The sequence below is a fragment of the Asparagus officinalis genome, chromosome 6, assembly GCF_001876935.1.
Source record: "Asparagus officinalis chromosome 6, Aspof.V1, whole genome shotgun sequence".
In the NCBI taxonomy this organism is placed as follows: Eukaryota; Viridiplantae; Streptophyta; class Magnoliopsida; order Asparagales; family Asparagaceae; genus Asparagus; species Asparagus officinalis.
In genome coordinates this window covers 76,476,074-76,495,715 of record NC_033799.1, presented here as the reverse complement: position 1 = coordinate 76,495,715, position 19,642 = coordinate 76,476,074, and the positions used below count along the sequence as shown (strand labels likewise).

The 19,642-nt window shown below is 34.3% G+C and overlaps 1 protein-coding gene across 1 annotated transcript in view; it reads left to right on the top strand.

The window, feature by feature from the left end:
* The window catches only part of LOC109844459 (alpha-mannosidase I MNS4), a 27,722-nt gene continuing 16,848 nt past the window's right edge, over positions 8,769–19,642 (top strand). Inside the window, exons 1-6 of the mRNA XM_020413510.1 lie at positions 8,769–9,108; positions 9,999–10,118; positions 10,234–10,326; positions 12,418–12,504; positions 16,276–16,366; positions 18,718–18,773. Coding sequence (XP_020269099.1) covers positions 8,992–9,108; positions 9,999–10,118; positions 10,234–10,326; positions 12,418–12,504; positions 16,276–16,366; positions 18,718–18,773 — 564 coding nt within the window. The 5' untranslated portion in view covers positions 8,769–8,991. The remainder of the gene's footprint in view (positions 9,109–9,998; positions 10,119–10,233; positions 10,327–12,417; positions 12,505–16,275; positions 16,367–18,717; positions 18,774–19,642) is intronic.

Below are 19,642 nucleotides of genomic sequence, written 5' to 3'. Positions count from 1 at the left end.
TTTGAAATCTTTCACGTAGATCGATAAAGGTTATAATCTGACAACCTTCATAACAACCGATGAAAACTCTAATTCAATAACCTTCACAATTATCAACAATAGTTACAGTCTGACAACTCTCACATATCAAAGAGCCAAATGCAAAGATTACAAACTGACGATCTTTGCAACAATCTCTTTAAATCAAATGCAGGGTTCACCACCAGCGTTCCAGTTGGAAACGTAGGGTTAAACCCCAGCGTTCAAATCCATACACAGAGTTCGTGGCCGCTTTCCAGACTCAAAACACCGAGCTTGTGGCTCAAAACGCATAACTCACCTATGCGTTCCCATAACGAGACACAAAGCTCAAAAGCTGCGTTACAACATCAAAACGCATAGGTCATCCCTGCATTGCAACATTAGAGCGCAGGGGTCAGACCCGCGTTTTCTACGTTTGATTAGTTCAAACATAACCTGAATTGTTTCAAAATCGTATCTCCATTTAATGGGGTCGGTTACACCCCATTAAGGAGTGATTTTAGGGGGCGATTACACCCCTTAAACTCCTGAACGATTTCAAAACTGTTTTTCATGAAATGGGGTCGGTTATACCCTATTAAGGAGAGATTTTAGGAGGCAGTTATGTTAGTACCCTAGAGGGGGGTGAATAGAGTTTATGCTAATCTAATCCGATTTAATGCCAATTTAAAACTAATTAACAATAATATCCTAGCAAGTACGATATTCAAAAGATTATATGCAAGGATATGAAAACTAATGGCAAATAAACATAAGCAATGACAAAAGAGAGTGAATAAACGATAAGCACAAATAAAGACTCCAATGCAAACACAAACACAAAGAAATAATCACAGAGTTCGGTCTTTCCGACCTATGTCTCCGCTCCCCACTCCCTGGGAGAATCCACTACACAACCGGGTTTTCAATGCTCACTCAGAAATGTTTACACCTCACACTCAATTTTCTAGCTCACCGAAAACTTTACAATCAACACTCTTGCAATTCTACTCTACACCCTCTAAGTGTTGGTCTCTAGCACGTATCTCCCTCAAGTGCTCGGATTTACAATCTCTTCCTAGGCTTTACTACCGATGTCACTCCTCTTGGGACGACCCCGTCTCTCACCACACACTTCTCTTGGTGTACAAGTGTATTACAAAGTGTATCCTCTAAAAAAGCTCAATACAATAATTTGTTCTCTAATATGGATGAGAACACAAATAAGCTCACTCTTAATGCACAACCCCACAACCCAAATATACTATGTATGAAAATATAAAAGCTCAATGGTTGTGTGTGTAAGCAATGAGTAAAACAAATCTAAACTTAATATAAATCTAGCTTTAATAAAAATGATTAACGAACAAATAAATATAAAAGCTATAAAGAGTTTAGGGAAACTTCTCTATAGATCAAGAGAGAGAGATAGAATGGAATGAAACTCAAATACCAAAGATTAGCTAGCTCCTCTTACCCTTGTAAAAATCTCTTCACAAAAACTTGAAACAAACACTAAAAATAAACTTAAACCTTTGTTAAACTTTTGTAAACTTGTATAAATAATTTTCTTAATTATATCAGAATGTTAGAGGGCAAAGGGTATATATAGGATCATAAGACAAAGCCCAAAAACCAAGAAAACCCAAGCAAAAAGACAAAATAACGGAAACTCAGTAAACTGGAAATTTAGCCGTTATGAGGCCATCGGTCGACTGATACTGTTTATCAGTCGACTGATGAGCTGACCATTACAGGCCGTCAAACACCTCGTTAGTCGACCGATGAACTCATTAGTCTACCGATGACCTCGACAGTCGACTGAATAAGAAACAAAAACAAATGATGATTCCAGGCATTTTCATCAGTCGACTGAACACTTTCATCAGTCAACTAATAACACAATATCAGCTTGATTAAAACAAAAAATCTAATTTTTAAAGTGCCTTTAAAAATAGCAAATAAATTCCAAAAATTATAAAACTTTGAAAAATGATTATAAACAAGATAATACACATGTTACAAAAAATATTTTTCAAATTTCACCTCTCAAAAGAGAAATCTCTTCATTTTACAAAAAAATGTCCAAAACATAAAAACTAAACATACATGTTTTGACATTTGATTTAAACACACTTTTCAAATTTTGTAAAATGATTTTATAGACTTAATGAAATATGTATATAGTGATTGTTATGTCTAAAAACTAAGAATACAATATTTTCACAAAAATACATATTATATGCAATATTTTCTAAAACACAATAGAATATGAAACAAATGAGAATGTGTATAAATTTGTTTGTTGTTGCATATCTATATAGCTAAACCAAAAATAATAATAAATATGAAAAATATAATTTCATATTTATATAAACTTGAAAACCAAAACATGTATGTATATATATAACTATATATATACATGAAAACCAAAACTTATATGTGTGTGATATATGATTGAGCTTAAATTATTAAACACATATAATATAAACCTAGAACTAAATTGCCCAAGCTTGATAGATATTCAATGAGATCTTCTTGGTAAACATGGATGAAGTTTGAACTTGAATCTTTGACTTGAATTATGCATAGCTTCACTCCTCTATTTCCGCCAACCTCCATTTGATGTGATCGTTATGGCGTAATTTCATATAACCTCCAACTCATTATTTGTCTACAATAAATAGGAACACACAAATACTAGACAAACAACATTAGTTGTAAATTGTTTATTAGAACATCATCAAAACAAAAAGGCCAACAGATTACACCTCTAAATCCCCTATAAATACCTGAAAAATCAGCTTAAAATGAGAATCTTTTGGAGATCGAAAAAACTAAAAAGAGAACGGCATTCATCCTTAGAGAGTTTTTTTCATCAGGAACAAAGATCTTGGAGCTTATATCTTAGCTTACTAACCGAATTTTCAATTTCAAATCAACTCTTTCACAGAGTTTAAAAAAAAAACTCGCACTGAGTTATAAAACTCGTTAAGAGTTCTTTTCATACTTGCCACGTAAGTTCCATCAACCGTTTTAGTGAAGTGAGACGTTCGAATCGTCAATGAGAAGCAAACTCGATACGAATATCAAGAGAGGCATCTCATCGACACCAAGAAGAACCCATATTAAACAAAGGGAAGGATTTTCGTCGACCCTTTTCTCTATTGTAAATCGGGAATCCGATATAAGAAGTATAATTTCTTTTTCTAAACTAGTTAGAGAGAAATTGTATAAGGGGAATTGTAATTAAATTTTTTTTCTGAGTTTGTTAGAAAAAAGAATAATACAAAAATTCGATTCTAATTTCTTCTTCAATTTTCCCAACTAAACAAACCCGCTTCACAAAATTATTCCTATTTATCCCATTAAAATATCTCACTAACGAAAATTTATTCTACTTTAACAATTATTCTATTTTATATGAAAATATGCCAATTGACTATCGCGTCCTAAAGATAAAAGAGGAAGTACATACATGCAAAACGAAAGCAAAGTTTGAACTCACGTGCAGGGCATGCACCTCCGGATGCTACCACAATTGAATTTATCCCAACTGTACATCGCAAAAGCGTCGGATCCGGGTAAGATCGGGATCCGATCCGCCGCCTGTTCTTCTTCTCCAGATCCAGGATCGTGGTGGCACGCGCCGGCCTTGCGCCCAAAAATTTATCCAAATCCCTAAGAAAAATCTCTCAAAAGAGCGTCTTTTTAACTCTCAGAATTCGACTACATCTCCAAGAAAAAGAAAAAGAAAAATCAAGATCGCGACTTTGAATAAGAACAGCAATCATGAGGGGGATTTTGCTCGTTAAAGTTGGTTTTATAGACTTTGAATAAGAAAAATCAAGATCGGGACTTTAAATCAAGATCGCGACTTTTTAAAATGATTTTATAGACTTAATGAAATATGTATATAGTGATTGTTAAGTCTAAAAACTAAGAATACAATATTTTCACAAAAATACATATTCTATGCAATATTTTCTAAAACACAATAGAATATGAAACAAATGAGAATGTGTATAAATTTGTTTGTTGTTTCATATCTATATAGCTAAACCAAAAAAATTAATAAATATGAAAAATGTAATTTCATATTTATATAAACTTGAAAACCAAAACATGTATGTATATATATAACTATATATATACATGGAAACCAAAACTTATATGTGTGTGATATATGATTGAGCTTAAAAAGTATTAAATACACATAATATAAATCCAGAACTAAATTGCCCAAGCTTGATAGACATTCAATGAGATCTTCTTGGTAAACATGGATGAAGCTTGAACTTGAATTTTTGACTTGAATTGTGCATAGCTTCACTCCTCTATTTCCGCCAACCTCCATTTGATGTGATCGTTATGACGCAATTTCATCTAACCTCCAACTTATTATTTGTCTATAATAAATAGGAACACATAAATACTAGACAAACAACATTAGTTATAAATTATTTGTTAGAATATCATCAAAACAAAAAGGCCAACAAATTACACCCATAAATCCCCTATAAATACCTGAAAAATCAGCTTAAAATGAGAATCTTTTGGAGATCGAAAAAACTAAAAAGAGATCAGCATTCATCCTTAGAGAGTTTTTATCATCAACTACAGAGATCTTGGAGCTTAGATCTTAGCTTACTAACCGAATTTTCAGTTTCAAATCAACTCTTTCACAGAGTTTAAAAAAAAACTCGCACTGAGTTATAAAACTCGTTAAGAGTTCTTTTCATACTTGCCACGTAAGTTCCATCAACCGTTTTAGTGAAGTGAGACGTTCAGATCGTCAATGAGAAGCAAACTCGATACGAACATTAAGAGAGGCATCTCATCGACACCAAGAAGAACCCAGATTAAACAAAGGGAAGGATCTCCGTCGACCCTTTTCTCTATTGTAAATTGGGAATCTGATATAAGAAGTATAATTTCTTTTTCTAAACTAGTTAGAGAGAAATTGTATAAGGGGAATTGTAATTAAATCTTTTTCTGAGTTTGTTAGAAAGAATAATACAAAAATTCGATTCTCATTTCTTCTTCAATTTTCCCAACTAAACAAACCCGCTTCACAAAATTGTTCATATTTATCCCATCAAAATATTCTACTAACGAAAATTATTCCACTTTAACAATTATTCTATTTTGTATGAAAATATACCAATTGACTATCATCACGTCCTAAAGATAAAAGAGGAAGTACATACATGCAAAACGAAAGCAAAGTTTGAACCCACGTGCAGGGCATGCACCTCCGGATGCTACCACAATTGAATTTATCCCAACTGTACATCGCAAAAGCGTCGGATCCGGGTAAGATCGGGATCCGATCCGCCGCCTGTTCTTCTTCTCCAGATCCAGGATCGTGGTGGCACGCGCCGGCCTTGCGCCCAAAAATTTATCCAAATCCCTAAGAAAAATCTCTCAAAAGAGCGTCTTTTTAACTCTCAGAATTCGACTACATCTCCAAGAAAAAGAAAAAGAAAAATCAAGATCGCGACTTTGAATAAGAACAGCAATCATGAGGGGGATTTTGCTCGTTAAAGTTGGTTTTATAGACTTTGAATAAGAAAAATCAAGATCGGGACTTTAAATCAAGATCGCGACTTTTTAAAATGATTTTATAGACTTAATGAAATATGTATATAGTGATTGTTAAGTCTAAAAACTAAGAATACAATATTTTCACAAAAATACATATTCTATGCAATATTTTCTAAAACACAATAGAATATGAAACAAATGAGAATGTGTATAAATTTGTTTGTTGTTTCATATCTATATAGCTAAACCAAAAAAATTAATAAATATGAAAAATGTAATTTCATATTTATATAAACTTGAAAACCAAAACATGTATGTATATATATAACTATATATATACATGGAAACCAAAACTTATATGTGTGTGATATATGATTGAGCTTAAAAAGTATTAAATACACATAATATAAATCCAGAACTAAATTGCCCAAGCTTGATAGACATTCAATGAGATCTTCTTGGTAAACATGGATGAAGCTTGAACTTGAATTTTTGACTTGAATTGTGCATAGCTTCACTCCTCTATTTCCGCCAACCTCCATTTGATGTGATCGTTATGACGCAATTTCATCTAACCTCCAACTTATTATTTGTCTATAATAAATAGGAACACATAAATACTAGACAAACAACATTAGTTATAAATTATTTGTTAGAATATCATCAAAACAAAAAGGCCAACAAATTACACCCATAAATCCCCTATAAATACCTGAAAAATCAGCTTAAAATGAGAATCTTTTGGAGATCGAAAAAACTAAAAAGAGATCAGCATTCATCCTTAGAGAGTTTTTATCATCAACTATAGAGATCTTGGAGCTTAGATCTTAGCTTACTAACCGAATTTTCAGTTTCAAATCAACTCTTTCACAGAGTTTAAAAAAAACTCGCACTGAGTTATAAAACTCGTTAAGAGTTCTTTTCATACTTGCCACGTAAGTTCCATCAACCGTTTTAGTGAAGTGAGACGTTCAGATCGTCAATGAGAAGCAAACTCGATACGAACATTAAGAGAGGCATCTCATCGACACCAAGAAGAACCCAGATTAAACAAAGGGAAGGATCTCCGTCGACCCTTTTCTCTATTGTAAATTGGGAATCTGATATAAGAAGTATAATTTCTTTTTCTAAACTAGTTAGAGAGAAATTGTATAAGGGGAATTGTAATTAAATCTTTTTCTGAGTTTGTTAGAAAGAATAATACAAAAATTCGATTCTCATTTCTTCTTCAATTTTCCCCACTAAACAAACCCGCTTCACAAAATTGTTCATATTTATCCCATCAAAATATTCTACTAACGAAAATTATTCCACTTTAACAATTATTCTATTTTGTAAGAAAATATCTCAATTGACTATCATCACGTCCTAAAGATAAAAGAGGAAGTACATACATGCAAAACCAAAGCAAAGTTTGAACTCACGTGCAGGGCATGCACCTCTGGATGCTACCACAATTGAATTTATCCCAACTGTACATCGCAAAAGCGTCGGATCCGGGTAAGATTGGGATCCGATCCGCCGCCTGTTCTTCTTCTCCAGATCCAGGATCGTGGTGGCACGCGCCGGCCTTGCGCCCAAAAATTTATCTAAATCCCTAAGAAAAATCTCTCAAAAGAGCGTCTTTTTAACTCTCAGAATTCGACTACATCTCCAAGGGGAGGGAGAAAAAAAAAATCAAGATCGCGACTTTGAATAAGAACAGCAATCATGAGGGGGATTTTGCTCGTTAAAGTTGGTTTTATAGACTTTGAATAAGAAAAATCAAGATCGGGACTTTAAATCAAGATCGCGACTTTTTAAAATGATTTTATAGACTTAATGAAATATGTATATAGTGATTGTTAAGTCTAAAAACTAAGAATACAATATTTTCACAAAAATACATATTCTATGCAATATTTTCTAAAACACAATAGAATATGAAACAAATGAGAATGTGTATAAATTTGTTTGTTGTTTCATATCTATATAGCTAAACCAAAAAAATTAATAAATATGAAAAATGTAATTTCATATTTATATAAACTTGAAAACCAAAACATGTATGTATATATATAACTATATATATACATGGAAACCAAAACTTATATGTGTGTGATATATGATTGAGCTTAAAAAGTATTAAATACACATAATATAAATCCAGAACTAAATTGCCCAAGCTTGATAGACATTCAATGAGATCTTCTTGGTAAACATGGATGAAGCTTGAACTTGAATTTTTGACTTGAATTGTGCATAGCTTCACTCCTCTATTTCCGCCAACCTCCATTTGATGTGATCGTTATGACGCAATTTCATCTAACCTCCAACTTATTATTTGTCTATAATAAATAGGAACACATAAATACTAGACAAACAACATTAGTTATAAATTATTTGTTAGAATATCATCAAAACAAAAAGGCCAACAAATTACACCCATAAATCCCCTATAAATACCTGAAAAATCAGCTTAAAATGAGAATCTTTTGGAGATCGAAAAAACTAAAAAGAGATCAGCATTCATCCTTAGAGAGTTTTTATCATCAACTACAGAGATCTTGGAGCTTAGATCTTAGCTTACTAACCGAATTTTCAGTTTCAAATCAACTCTTTCACAGAGTTTAAAAAAAAACTCGCACTGAGTTATAAAACTCGTTAAGAGTTCTTTTCATACTTGCCACGTAAGTTCCATCAACCGTTTTAGTGAAGTGAGACGTTCAGATCGTCAATGAGAAGCAAACTCGATACGAACATTAAGAGAGGCATCTCATCGACACCAAGAAGAACCCAGATTAAACAAAGGGAAGGATCTCCGTCGACCCTTTTCTCTATTGTAAATTGGGAATCTGATATAAGAAGTATAATTTCTTTTTCTAAACTAGTTAGAGAGAAATTGTATAAGGGGAATTGTAATTAAATATTTTTCTGAGTTTGTTAGAAAGAATAATACAAAAATTCGATTCTCATTTCTTCTTCAATTTTCCCAACTAAACAAACCCGCTTCACAAAATTGTTCATATTTATCCCATCAAAATATTCTACTAACGAAAATTATTCCACTTTAACAATTATTCTATTTTGTATGAAAATATACCAATTGACTATCATCACGTCCTAAAGATAAAAGAGGAAGTACATACATGCAAAACGAAAGCAAAGTTTGAACCCACGTGCAGGGCATGCACCTCCGGATGCTACCACAATTGAATTTATCCCAACTGTACATCGCAAAAGCGTCGGATCCGGGTAAGATCGGGATCCGATCCGCCGCCTGTTCTTCTTCTCCAGATCCAGGATCGTGGTGGCACGCGCCGGCCTTGCGCCCAAATATTTATCCAAATCCCTAATAAGAAATCTCTCAAAAGAGCGTTTTTTTAACTCTCAGAATTCGACTACATCTCCAAGAAAAAAGAAAAAGAAAAATCAAGATCGCGACTTTGAGTAAGAACAGCAATCATGAGGGGGATTTTGCTCGTTAAAGTTGGGTGCTTGATTTTATTCTCAGCCCTCTCCCCTACGAATTCTCTCGCCGATGGGGTCACCCCTTCAGAGGCTAAGCAATTGAGAGACGAGGTAAAAATCTGCGATTTTCTTCCGTCTTTTTTTTTATTCCTCCTAATGCTGGGAGTTTCTTCGTTTAAGTCGCGATCACTGATTAATTGAAGTAATGTATGTAGTGTTGTTTGAAAACAAATGTTATGTTGACAATTTCTGGGTGTTTTAGATTTTAGATCAACGTATGTCCACCGAACATTCATTGAGCCAATCTTCACTCATTTTATTCCTCAATTTTCCCTTTATCAACTTCACTGCAGAAAAAAAAAAATCAAAACAATCTAACTGCATCAAAGTAACTTTGACTGTTAGATTTTTTAGTACGTAAGGAAGCCCTCAGAAGAACACGAGTGAAGATAGAATATTATTCAGCTTAGACACTCAATTAGCTTTCAAAGTACTATGAAGTACTAGCACTGAAACGATATTTAGTTATTAATTAGAATAGAAAGATAGTTATACATCAATATCACATGCAGAAAAAAATTAGGAGCAAGTATTTTCATATTGTTCTGAGAAGAAGTAACAATATGAATGAGATTTAAATTAAAAAGAGATATGGTAGCAAGATAAACCATGGATTTTATACGGGCATTTTTAAAACAATTTGAGACAAACAGTTTCTTACAAAAAAAAGCGTAATATATAGAGCCGAGGTGGATCTACCCATGAGGAAGTGGTGTCACGTGACCACTTCACCAAGAGTAGATCCGCCGCTGTGCACACCTTTTGAATGAAGTAGAAAATCTCCTGAGAAATTTACCAATATGAGCCAGACGCAGATACATGGTACTATTTACATGGGCTTGTTGTATTTGTAGGGGGAAAAGTACACATACACAAAATTGGTTTCGCGTGATTTATCATTATTTCTTTGATGGGAGCTAAGCCTTTTATCTTTGTCTTAGGTACGTGAGATGTTTTATCATGCCTTTGAGGGATATATGCAGCATGCTTTTCCTCTCGATGAACTGAGGCCTTTAACCTGCAAAGGGGAAGACACACTTGGTGGTTATGCCTTAACTCTTGTAAGCGCTCCCCTTGTTTTGATGGATGTCCATGCTAAATTGTATTGCCAATCTAGTGTATGCTTTGGGTGTTTATTCTGTTTTTTGGACTATTATCATTCATCCAACTGAACAGATCGATGCCTTGGATACATTGGCCTTGCTAGGGGATCGTGAAGGGTTTGGTGCAGCTGTTGAATGGGTTGGTAAAAATGTTCGGTTTGATATTGTAAGTATCAAAGTGCTCTACAATCTTTGTCATCATTTTACTAGCTGAGATTACACAACATATGTTTTTCCTTATTTAACATATATACCTAAATATTGTTGGCATGGGATGCATAACACTATGATTCCTTTTGTCTTTTCTTTGGCCACTTCGATCCATGAACATAAGAAAGATGCAAGAAAAGAGAAAAAAGAGATGGACATAGAAAGAGGAAGGAAAAAAAATCAAGAAAGAAAAAAAATGAGATAGAGCGAATGTAGTTTCTTTAAGTTTGGTTGAGTACTTGATGGACCAATTGATGGAAAATAAATTGGATAAGTCTGTTTAGTAACAGCCTCACAAGGATGAGTGGGGGTAATGCTGCATTAGTCTGACCCTTTTTAGACCCTGCTGTGGTGGGGGTAGGGGTGCTAAACCGTTCGGATATATCCAAACCGACTTCAATACCCGATAATGATGCGGAGATGGTAGCCGAAATCTGAAACCGACCGGATACAATTTTGGTTTCCAATATAATTTTCCCTTTTTACTCGGATACGGTTCCGGATACAGTAACCGGTTCAACTAGCGGATACGGTTCGGATATCCGGATATTCATTTTAAGGAAAAATATGAATAACAATATAAGCACTTGCTAGGATTTGAACCTTGGCCACTTAGTTATAAGGCAATTAAACTAACCGCTGGGCTACAAATGAACGTGCTATATATCTGATTCGCATATTACTTAACACAGCTTGCGTTTTTCACACTACCCCCCACCGTGTCACTAGAATCCTAGTGCTATAAACTAAATGAGACTTTTATAGTATAGGCATTTGTTCAAGGTTTAGATTAGATAAGTGATTCCATTTGTATGTATTATCTTATTCTATGTGTTTATATATATTTTTTGTCATATCCGATATATGTCAGTCATATACGTTTCCTAAATTTCGGACTTGTATCCGTGATCATAACCATATCTGATTCTTTAATATCCGAACCGTATCCGTTTCTGTTTAGCGCAGATATGGTCTTTACTTTTTCTAACAAACACATCCGTATCCATATCCATTTTTAGAAAGTGGATATAGATATGATAAATGTCATATCCGAACCGTATCCGGACTGAATGCACCCCTTGGTGGGAGCCTTCGGGCTGGGTATTTTGTTCAGCCTTCCTTAAAAGACTAAAGATCTATAGGCTTTACACAAGGCTAAAAAGAAATCTTAAAGAATTTTGAGAGATGATCAGGAATTCAGAACAACTATTGACATCAATGCTAACTGCTATGGCGTGCCTTTTCTTTTATTAACTGAAAAGAACCTGAACCTGAAGGTCCTGAACACATTTAAAGGTAATTTTCAATAAGTTGCTATAAACTTTCATTGGGTTTTCATGAGACAACTATGAACTATTTTTGGTTTTAATTTACTACCATGCAGTTAGCAGTTGATAAAGAACCTCCTAGTAGCGTTGATGGTAGTATTGAAAAGACTAATGTGCCCTTTCATACATATAGCACATAGAGATAAGCGAAGATAGAGGGGAAATATACACGATATGTGGGTCAGTTCCATCCAAAATTTATTACATGTAAGACACGTGACTACTTACAACTAACAAAATTAGTGAATGATAGTTTAGTGCAAAAATTTCATGGTGGTTTCCCTAAAAAACTCATAAAAGTTCATGGTAGTTTCTAGAGACAACTTCCCAATATATTACATAAACCACAAGCATCATTAATGTTTCAGCCAACATGATAAAATTAAAAATGTATCACATACTAATGGTCAGATCTTTCTACTTATCGGCATCAATAAAATGCACCAACAGTTTCTCACATGACCTTAATTTCTGGAAAAAGAAGGGAAGGGGAGTATGACGTCTGTTGATTGTTACAATGTTGGGACTTGTATCGACTCATGCTGTATAGTATTTATTTAAATCTTTGTACTTTGTCTTATATTTTTTTGCTATTGTATATAATTACTCTTATATATTACTGAATCATTATGGTCATCCTTATTATTCTGAAGTTGATTTACTCATCTTCTATATGGAGACAAGTTCTATATGTTCAATCTGTTCTAATACATGTGCAGGATAAAACAGTTTCTCTTTTTGAAACGACAATTCGGATTCTTGGGGGTTTACTCTCTGCTCATCTTATTGCTAGTGATTATGCGACGGTATACTTTACCTTCCAAGTACAATTTTATGTGTGCTATTCTAAGATTAAAAAAAAAATCATTTCACTGAGTAGATTTTTCCCACTCAAAGTACTATTTTACTCCTTTTCTTATTTTATTTTTGAGTTATTCAAGTTCAGTTATGGAGTGTAAAATCGATTTTTTAGTGAATGCAAATTCCTCCTTTCCTAATAAACGGATAAAGTGCCAGCTATCAAGTAACACATCTACTCTATACTCTTTTAGTTTGTTTAATTGCTAATGGAGTTGAGAAAGTTCACCTGAAAGGTTTGAAAAATGAGACAAACATAACTTTTCTAGGACTAATCAAACAAGTCTTGCACTTACTTAGACTCCTAGAACCCAATTATGTAACCACGGGTCCAAAGTCAAGTTCATATAAATTCCAAGAGGCCTCTCATGCACACAGCACACTTACTTTTCTAACATTGAGAACTTCATGTCTCGTAGGCTTCATAATGACTTGATGCAAGCTGGTTTCTCTGTGTATGTTCAAAATTTAAGTAAAGAGATACTTGATAGGCTGTTATAAATGAATTATTTGTCAAAGATCTTGTGTTTATTTTGTGAATACTTTTACATTATTTGTTTCTCAGTGCAAGTTGTCTATTACTGAATCACGCCATGGAAGTTTGATGTACTTGTTATCGCCTCTCTCGAACAGGAGGATGGACGGATGGAAACTTCACCCTATATTAGGGCATAGTCCAAAGTGTAAAAAAAGGTTATAAGATGCAGTTCGGTCACATGTGTAATACAATAAAAAAGAATACGGCTCTCAATCAGTCAACTCAAATTCCTTTTGAAATTCAAGCTGGCTAAATACAAGTACACTTAAAAGATATTGGCTTAAACGTGGCATGATAAATCAATCTGTAAGATACGCTATCGATGCTTGGGATTACACAATCAACTTGAAATTTAGACAAGAAATAATTGAAGACCACATGCTTATACAACAAGTGACCATTTTCATTAATATCATTTCTCGATCCTTTGGTTCACGTGTTGTTTGTTCTGCAAAGCTACACCATATCTTCACCGAGTTGCATCAAAATTTGGGAATCTGAATTTTTATTTTTCCTTGTATGGTTATATCCAAATAAGTGAAGAGAAGCGTGCACAAACCCTCATCACCTATTTTGACCAAGAGAAAATTTAATGTTTCCAGTTGTTAGAGGTTGGTTGGTGGAGGCTGTGGAGCAAGAATAGGGGTTCTTGGGGTTTGCAGGCATGGAATGAAGATCCATGTTAATAATCTTTATGGAAAATTGTAGCAAAAACTTTTACCTAGCTACACCAGAGGTCAGTCCTTTTGGTCGGTGCCAAATTCCTGGTGAAGGAATCTGGGGACAAGAGAGTGACTTCCCAAAAAATGAAGTAGGTAGGTAGACAAACTTAATGCAAGTCCACATGCATGCATGAAAACGTGCATACATGCACAAAGAAGGGTTGAAGGGGGTAGTTTCTTTTTCTTGGCTTCTAGGGTATGGGCGTCATATTCTAACCATTGGACTAGAAGAATGAGATTGGAGTTTGATTGCCTGATTTCCCAAAAGATAGCTTGGGCCATCTCAATTTCAAAAATCTTGCAGCTCTTATAGCTCATATATTCCTTCCGATGCCCACCACCTTCTTTCTTTTTCCCACTGCTTCAGTACAGGCCTCAGCCTGTCAGCTCTTGCATTTTAGAAATTTTAATAAAAACAAGTTATATTCAAATTCTAGTTTACTTAGGTTTGGGATTTTTATTTCTATGTAGATGTTGATTCTATGAGCCTATAAACACCCATGTTTTTAGTATTTCAGTTGGTGGAAACATTGAATGATGATTTGATATAAATCAGTGATTGATGATTGTTAGTGATGAAATCCTAATGTCTGAAGCTGTTGTGAGGGCATGAAGTCTTCACACTATTGTTTCTTTTCTTATGAAATAACGAAAATCCTGGACACCCTTTTGCAGTCAAGTCCTAATCCTACTTAGTCCCTCTTCCACTATCTTACCTTACCTACTGTGATTGACGTGCTTCTTGATGTCATCCTTGCTGAGTTTGTTGATATGCAACTGAAAACCTGTTCCTGTCTGCCTTTTGTTCTGTAAAACTGTTCCCATCTGTATATATTCTGTCATGTATAAAGCTGTTAGGTATTGATCATCTTTTGAATTTCAAATTTCTGATTTTCTTGATAGCTAATCCATCTTCTATTTTCCTTCATCTCACTTGTGCTGAATCATGTGCTGCCCACTTAGTCTTGGCCATCACCTGTCTTAGGTCCTCTCCCTCTATCCTCTATGTTTTCCAGTTCATTGTCTTTGATAGGACAGGTCCGTAGCTTTGTCTGCCCTCTCTTTCTATTTCTTTCTTTATCTACTCAGGGTTTTTTTAATTTCCCTGCTAACTTTTTCCATATGGGCGTGTATGTGTGCGCATTTGCTATTGCTGTTTTTTTTATTGGTGAGCTTTATAGGAGCATAACTACTAGCATTCAGCTTTCTCCTGAAACAAGTCTTGCTAGGGACTCATTTGTGTTCATCCTTATGCATTTTGATTGCGGACCTAGCTTTTGTTAACTCAGGTTAGGAATCAAGCTATTCTATCACTACAGAGACTACTCATTTTATCTTTTGTAGAGTTACATGTGGTTTTTTTCAGTGTTCTCGTCAGAACGCGCAAGTATAGTCCTTGATTCTTGTTAGCAGGTTTCTGCTCATTGTGAGTATAAAGCTCAACGAAGAGTATGACTATGACCAATCTATATGTTTGAGTTTTGTTATCTTTGTCCTACTTTGAGAATCTTGTTACTCCTTGATACTTGCTTTATAAACCATAACTCTCAGGCAAATATCTTGTGTGCAGTATTATATATGTTATCCCAAGTTTCAAAAGATGCCGTGCCTAATTAGTCATAATGAGAATACATATCCTTGAAACAGATCTGTATCATGAATTTAAATAAGTTTCGGAGCGAGCATGGTCATTTGCTTGCAAGTAAGAGTGATATGCTGGAATGAATTGGTCTTGGTAAGCCTTATAGGAGTACCAAGTTTTGGTCAACTACCAGCCCCATGTGTCACATAAAAGGACTCTTTTAGGTTTTGCATCATGTGCATTCATGTCAAGTTACATGTGTTATAAAAGAATTGTCTTTCTGGTAAAATCTAAATCTATATTTTACATTTCTCACCCGAGCCAATTTGAATGTTTGCCTATTATAACTACCCTCTATCTACCTTACCTATGGGGATACTATTTTGATTGGTGAACTTTTATGTTTCATCCTCCAAAGGCAAGAGAAATGGACTTGAGGGCTGTTTCGTTTTTTTGGTTCTCTCTATTCTGTTAAAAAACTGTGAAATGATCTTTCATTTTCCATAGTCACTTAAAATTTTGTTTATTGTTCTCCATGACCATATATTCAAATCATAATTCTTGATTATGACCAAACCGATTGTTTGTTACCCATTTTTGTTGAGGCTATCATCATACATTCTTAAGTACGAATATATTCTTGGCATTACTGCATATACCTTTTTGTTTTCTAAAACACCTTGCCCATTAGTCTGTAACAACTAACAACCAACACTGAAGGATGTAAAAAACAAAGGAAATGGATATGGTGTGTGCACAAATAATTTAATATTACTCATGTGATATTTGCTAATGACGCTTATTTCTTGGTATCTAGTTTGGTAATATGAATAAGCACCTTTCTATGGACTCTAACTCATATCTCTTTCTTTGACAGGGCATGAAGTTACCATCTTATGATGATGAATTGCTTCATTTAGCGGAGGATTTGGCTCAGAGATTGTTGCCTGCATTTGACACTCCTACAGGTTATTTGTTTGTTCATGTAGTTAGAGCATTAAACAACAAAACTAAGTCTTTATTCCAAATCTTTGTGGCCAGCTAAATAAATCCTTTTGCCATTCAGCTTTGTTAGAAGCCATCTCCTTTGGTAATTGCTGTCTTTTTCTTTACCGCTTCAACCCCATTGCATTCAGGCCTGCATCTCTCTACCCACTCCATCAACTACCTCCCTATCACTTCTCCTAACTGACATTACCAAATGATCTTGTTAGATTCTCCTTCATTTCCTCATTCTAAGCTATGTTCAACTTCTTATCTACTCGCATATATCTTATCTTTTATAAAATTGCCATTCATCCATTCAACACACTCAGTTTTGGTTATATTCATCAACCTATAACATTCTGATCTATAGGGTATGACAAGCTCTATTTTACGATCATGTAATACTTTAAAAGTGTGTATCCATTTTAACCACTTCGCTTTGATCTGTAAACATCCTACTCTTATCTTTCAGCATCATGATGAATGATCAATCCTAAGCAGCATAAGTAATCAGTTCTCGGGTATTATTTGTCATCAGTGTGCGCTACACCCTCAAATATTTTTCATTAGTTTTGCTATATCTACAGTCCATCTATTATATTTTTGCTATAGTAAAAATATTTTTCATTAGTTTTGCTATATCTACAGTCCATCTATTATATTTTTGCTATAGTAATTCTATACTTTTAACTCTATACCTTCTTCCTTGCTTTCTACTTTAGAAAGTTGCCCATTAACATAACAACAAAGGATTATGCAAATGGAGGGAATCCCCAAGAATTAATTGAGCTTATTAAGACAAGATTCTTCAGAATTTTGGAGGCATGACATTAGTTCTGAAATTAATTCTCAAAGATAGTTGCATCGCGAAGTCATTATACTCTTGGCTAACCTGTTGAACACCTGCAAATTTTAACCTGTTGTCAAGCTTGAGAATTATGACTCTTTGTCCTATCTATTATTCTACCTGCGGTGTCCACTGGTCACCTGACAGTATACAGGATTGACATTCTCGTTATTCTTAACCATAACTTTCCATCTTTGTGGAAATATTAATGGATAACATTTTGTAGAATATTGATCCTTTTTTCCTTTTTTTAAAGAAGAATAACATTCCGGTCCATAATAGATTTTTCTTGTCCTTTTGCATCAAAAGAATTGCTCGTCTTCAATCTCATAGAGCCATGGTGAAATACGAAAACTATTTTACGATTAAGTTACAATAGCCAACCACACTTATAGAAGATTTTATTAGTCTTGTTAAAGTATAGAATTATAACTCTCAACCTTCATCATAACTTTAGAGCTTTGATGTAGTGGAAGTGTCTTTTGACATTGACATTGTATCAGACCACCCAATTTCAAATCCTACTATCCACAATTTTCTAAATTGATAAAAAGAAGTATACCACTCTGTGCCCATAAATGGCCCCTCAGCTTGTTGGAGCACATTAGAATATAGAAGGCTAAATGACACTTAAAAATACCTTATCGTTTCACCACCTTTACACTTAAATACCCTAAGTTGTAAAAAGTAGTACTTTTATGCCATAAGTTGTAAAAAAGTTGTAAAAAAACTAGTACTTGAATACCCTATTGTTTCACCACCTTTGCACTTAACTATTCTAAGTTATAAAAAGCAACACTTTAATTCCCTAAGTTGTAATAAATTAACACTTTAATACCCTAAGTTGTAATAAAATAGCACTTTAATACCTTCTGTTTGTTGTCAGGACATATTTCTAGCAATATTCCCATGATAACCAAGAGAAGGTACTAACGTGCCAGTTTTTTTATAACTTAGGGTATTAAGTGTTACTTTATACAACTTAGGGTATTTAAGCGTAAAGGTGGTAAAACAATAGGGGCATTTGAGTGCCATTTAGCCAATGTAAAATTATAAGTTATAACCCTTGACCTTCACCATAGCTTTAGAATTTTGGTTTAGTGGCGGGGTCTTTTGACAAGATACACTTATTAGTAGAGTATATTATTTTGAATATAGATATTTTATCCTCTGTTATTTATTATTTGAAGCTCTTTTCATTCTGTATATTTCCCTTCGAATACTACAATACTACTGAACTACCTCATTTATGCATGCTTAAACTGATAGTCTGTTCTTACTTTCTTTTTTGTTTCAAAACAAATATAAATCTTTCCTTTCTAATCCATATCATTAAGAGTATGATGTATCCATTGATAGTGAAAACGAATGGAAAAATAGGATTCATGAATCGTAAACAAAAAGTTTTGCGATAAATGCATTTTTGTTGTTGTATTCGTTGACAATGTCCCTTTTCTTCTAAATTATTTGATCTGTGTTTTCTAGGAATTCCATATGGCTCTGTAAATTTAATGCACGGAGTGGATGAAAATGAAAGCAAGGTAGAAACTTGTTTATATTTTCTCTTTACATTTGTAAACTACTTTTATTGCTTCCCACTCTTTAGTTTCTGGATGGGTTAAAGACTATTTTCGTTTTCGACCTTGTCTGTTTCACTTTATAATAAGAGGGCATGCGTTACTGACAAAGTCATAATAGAACTTTTGTAAATTTATTCTACAAATTAAACTCCACATAGATGGCATATCTAGTTATCATGGCTAAACTTTTTCACCTAACAACATCTTAGATGTAGGGGTGGGCAACGGGCTGTGCTCAGTGGCGAGGTGAGCCAGCCCACGACTCACAGCGAGTTGAGCGAGCTGTGTTTTGTCGCTTGTTCTCGGCTTAGAGCTCAGCCCAACCCGCTCTCGAGCCCGAGAATGTGAAGCCATAACATGGGTCGGCCCACTTGGCCCACTTAATTATTTTTTTTTGTTATTTTTTAATATTTAATTATTTTTAATAGGTTTTTTCAATATTGTTCAACACTTGAGAATTATATATAAATAGCAGACTAACAATGACATGATTACAAAATTGGAAAAAAAATAATTTTATTAAGTAAAATTGTATATTTGCATACAATTACAGAGAGAACCATTACAAACACAGAGATTTAATGCAGTTCGGAGGAAGTTTTACATCAATGAGTAGCATAATATTGTTCCATTAGTTAAAAAATAAAAGAACAAAATAAATTATAATAAACTTTAAAGAAAAAAGATATTACTACCAACTAAATGCGAGCCCACAGGCCGGGACAAATGAGCCAACCCACTCATATGCAGGCCCAGCCCCTCACTAGGCCTTGTGGGCTGAGCGGGTCGTTGGCTCGCATTTGGCTTGGGCCGACCCAGTATAGTCCCGC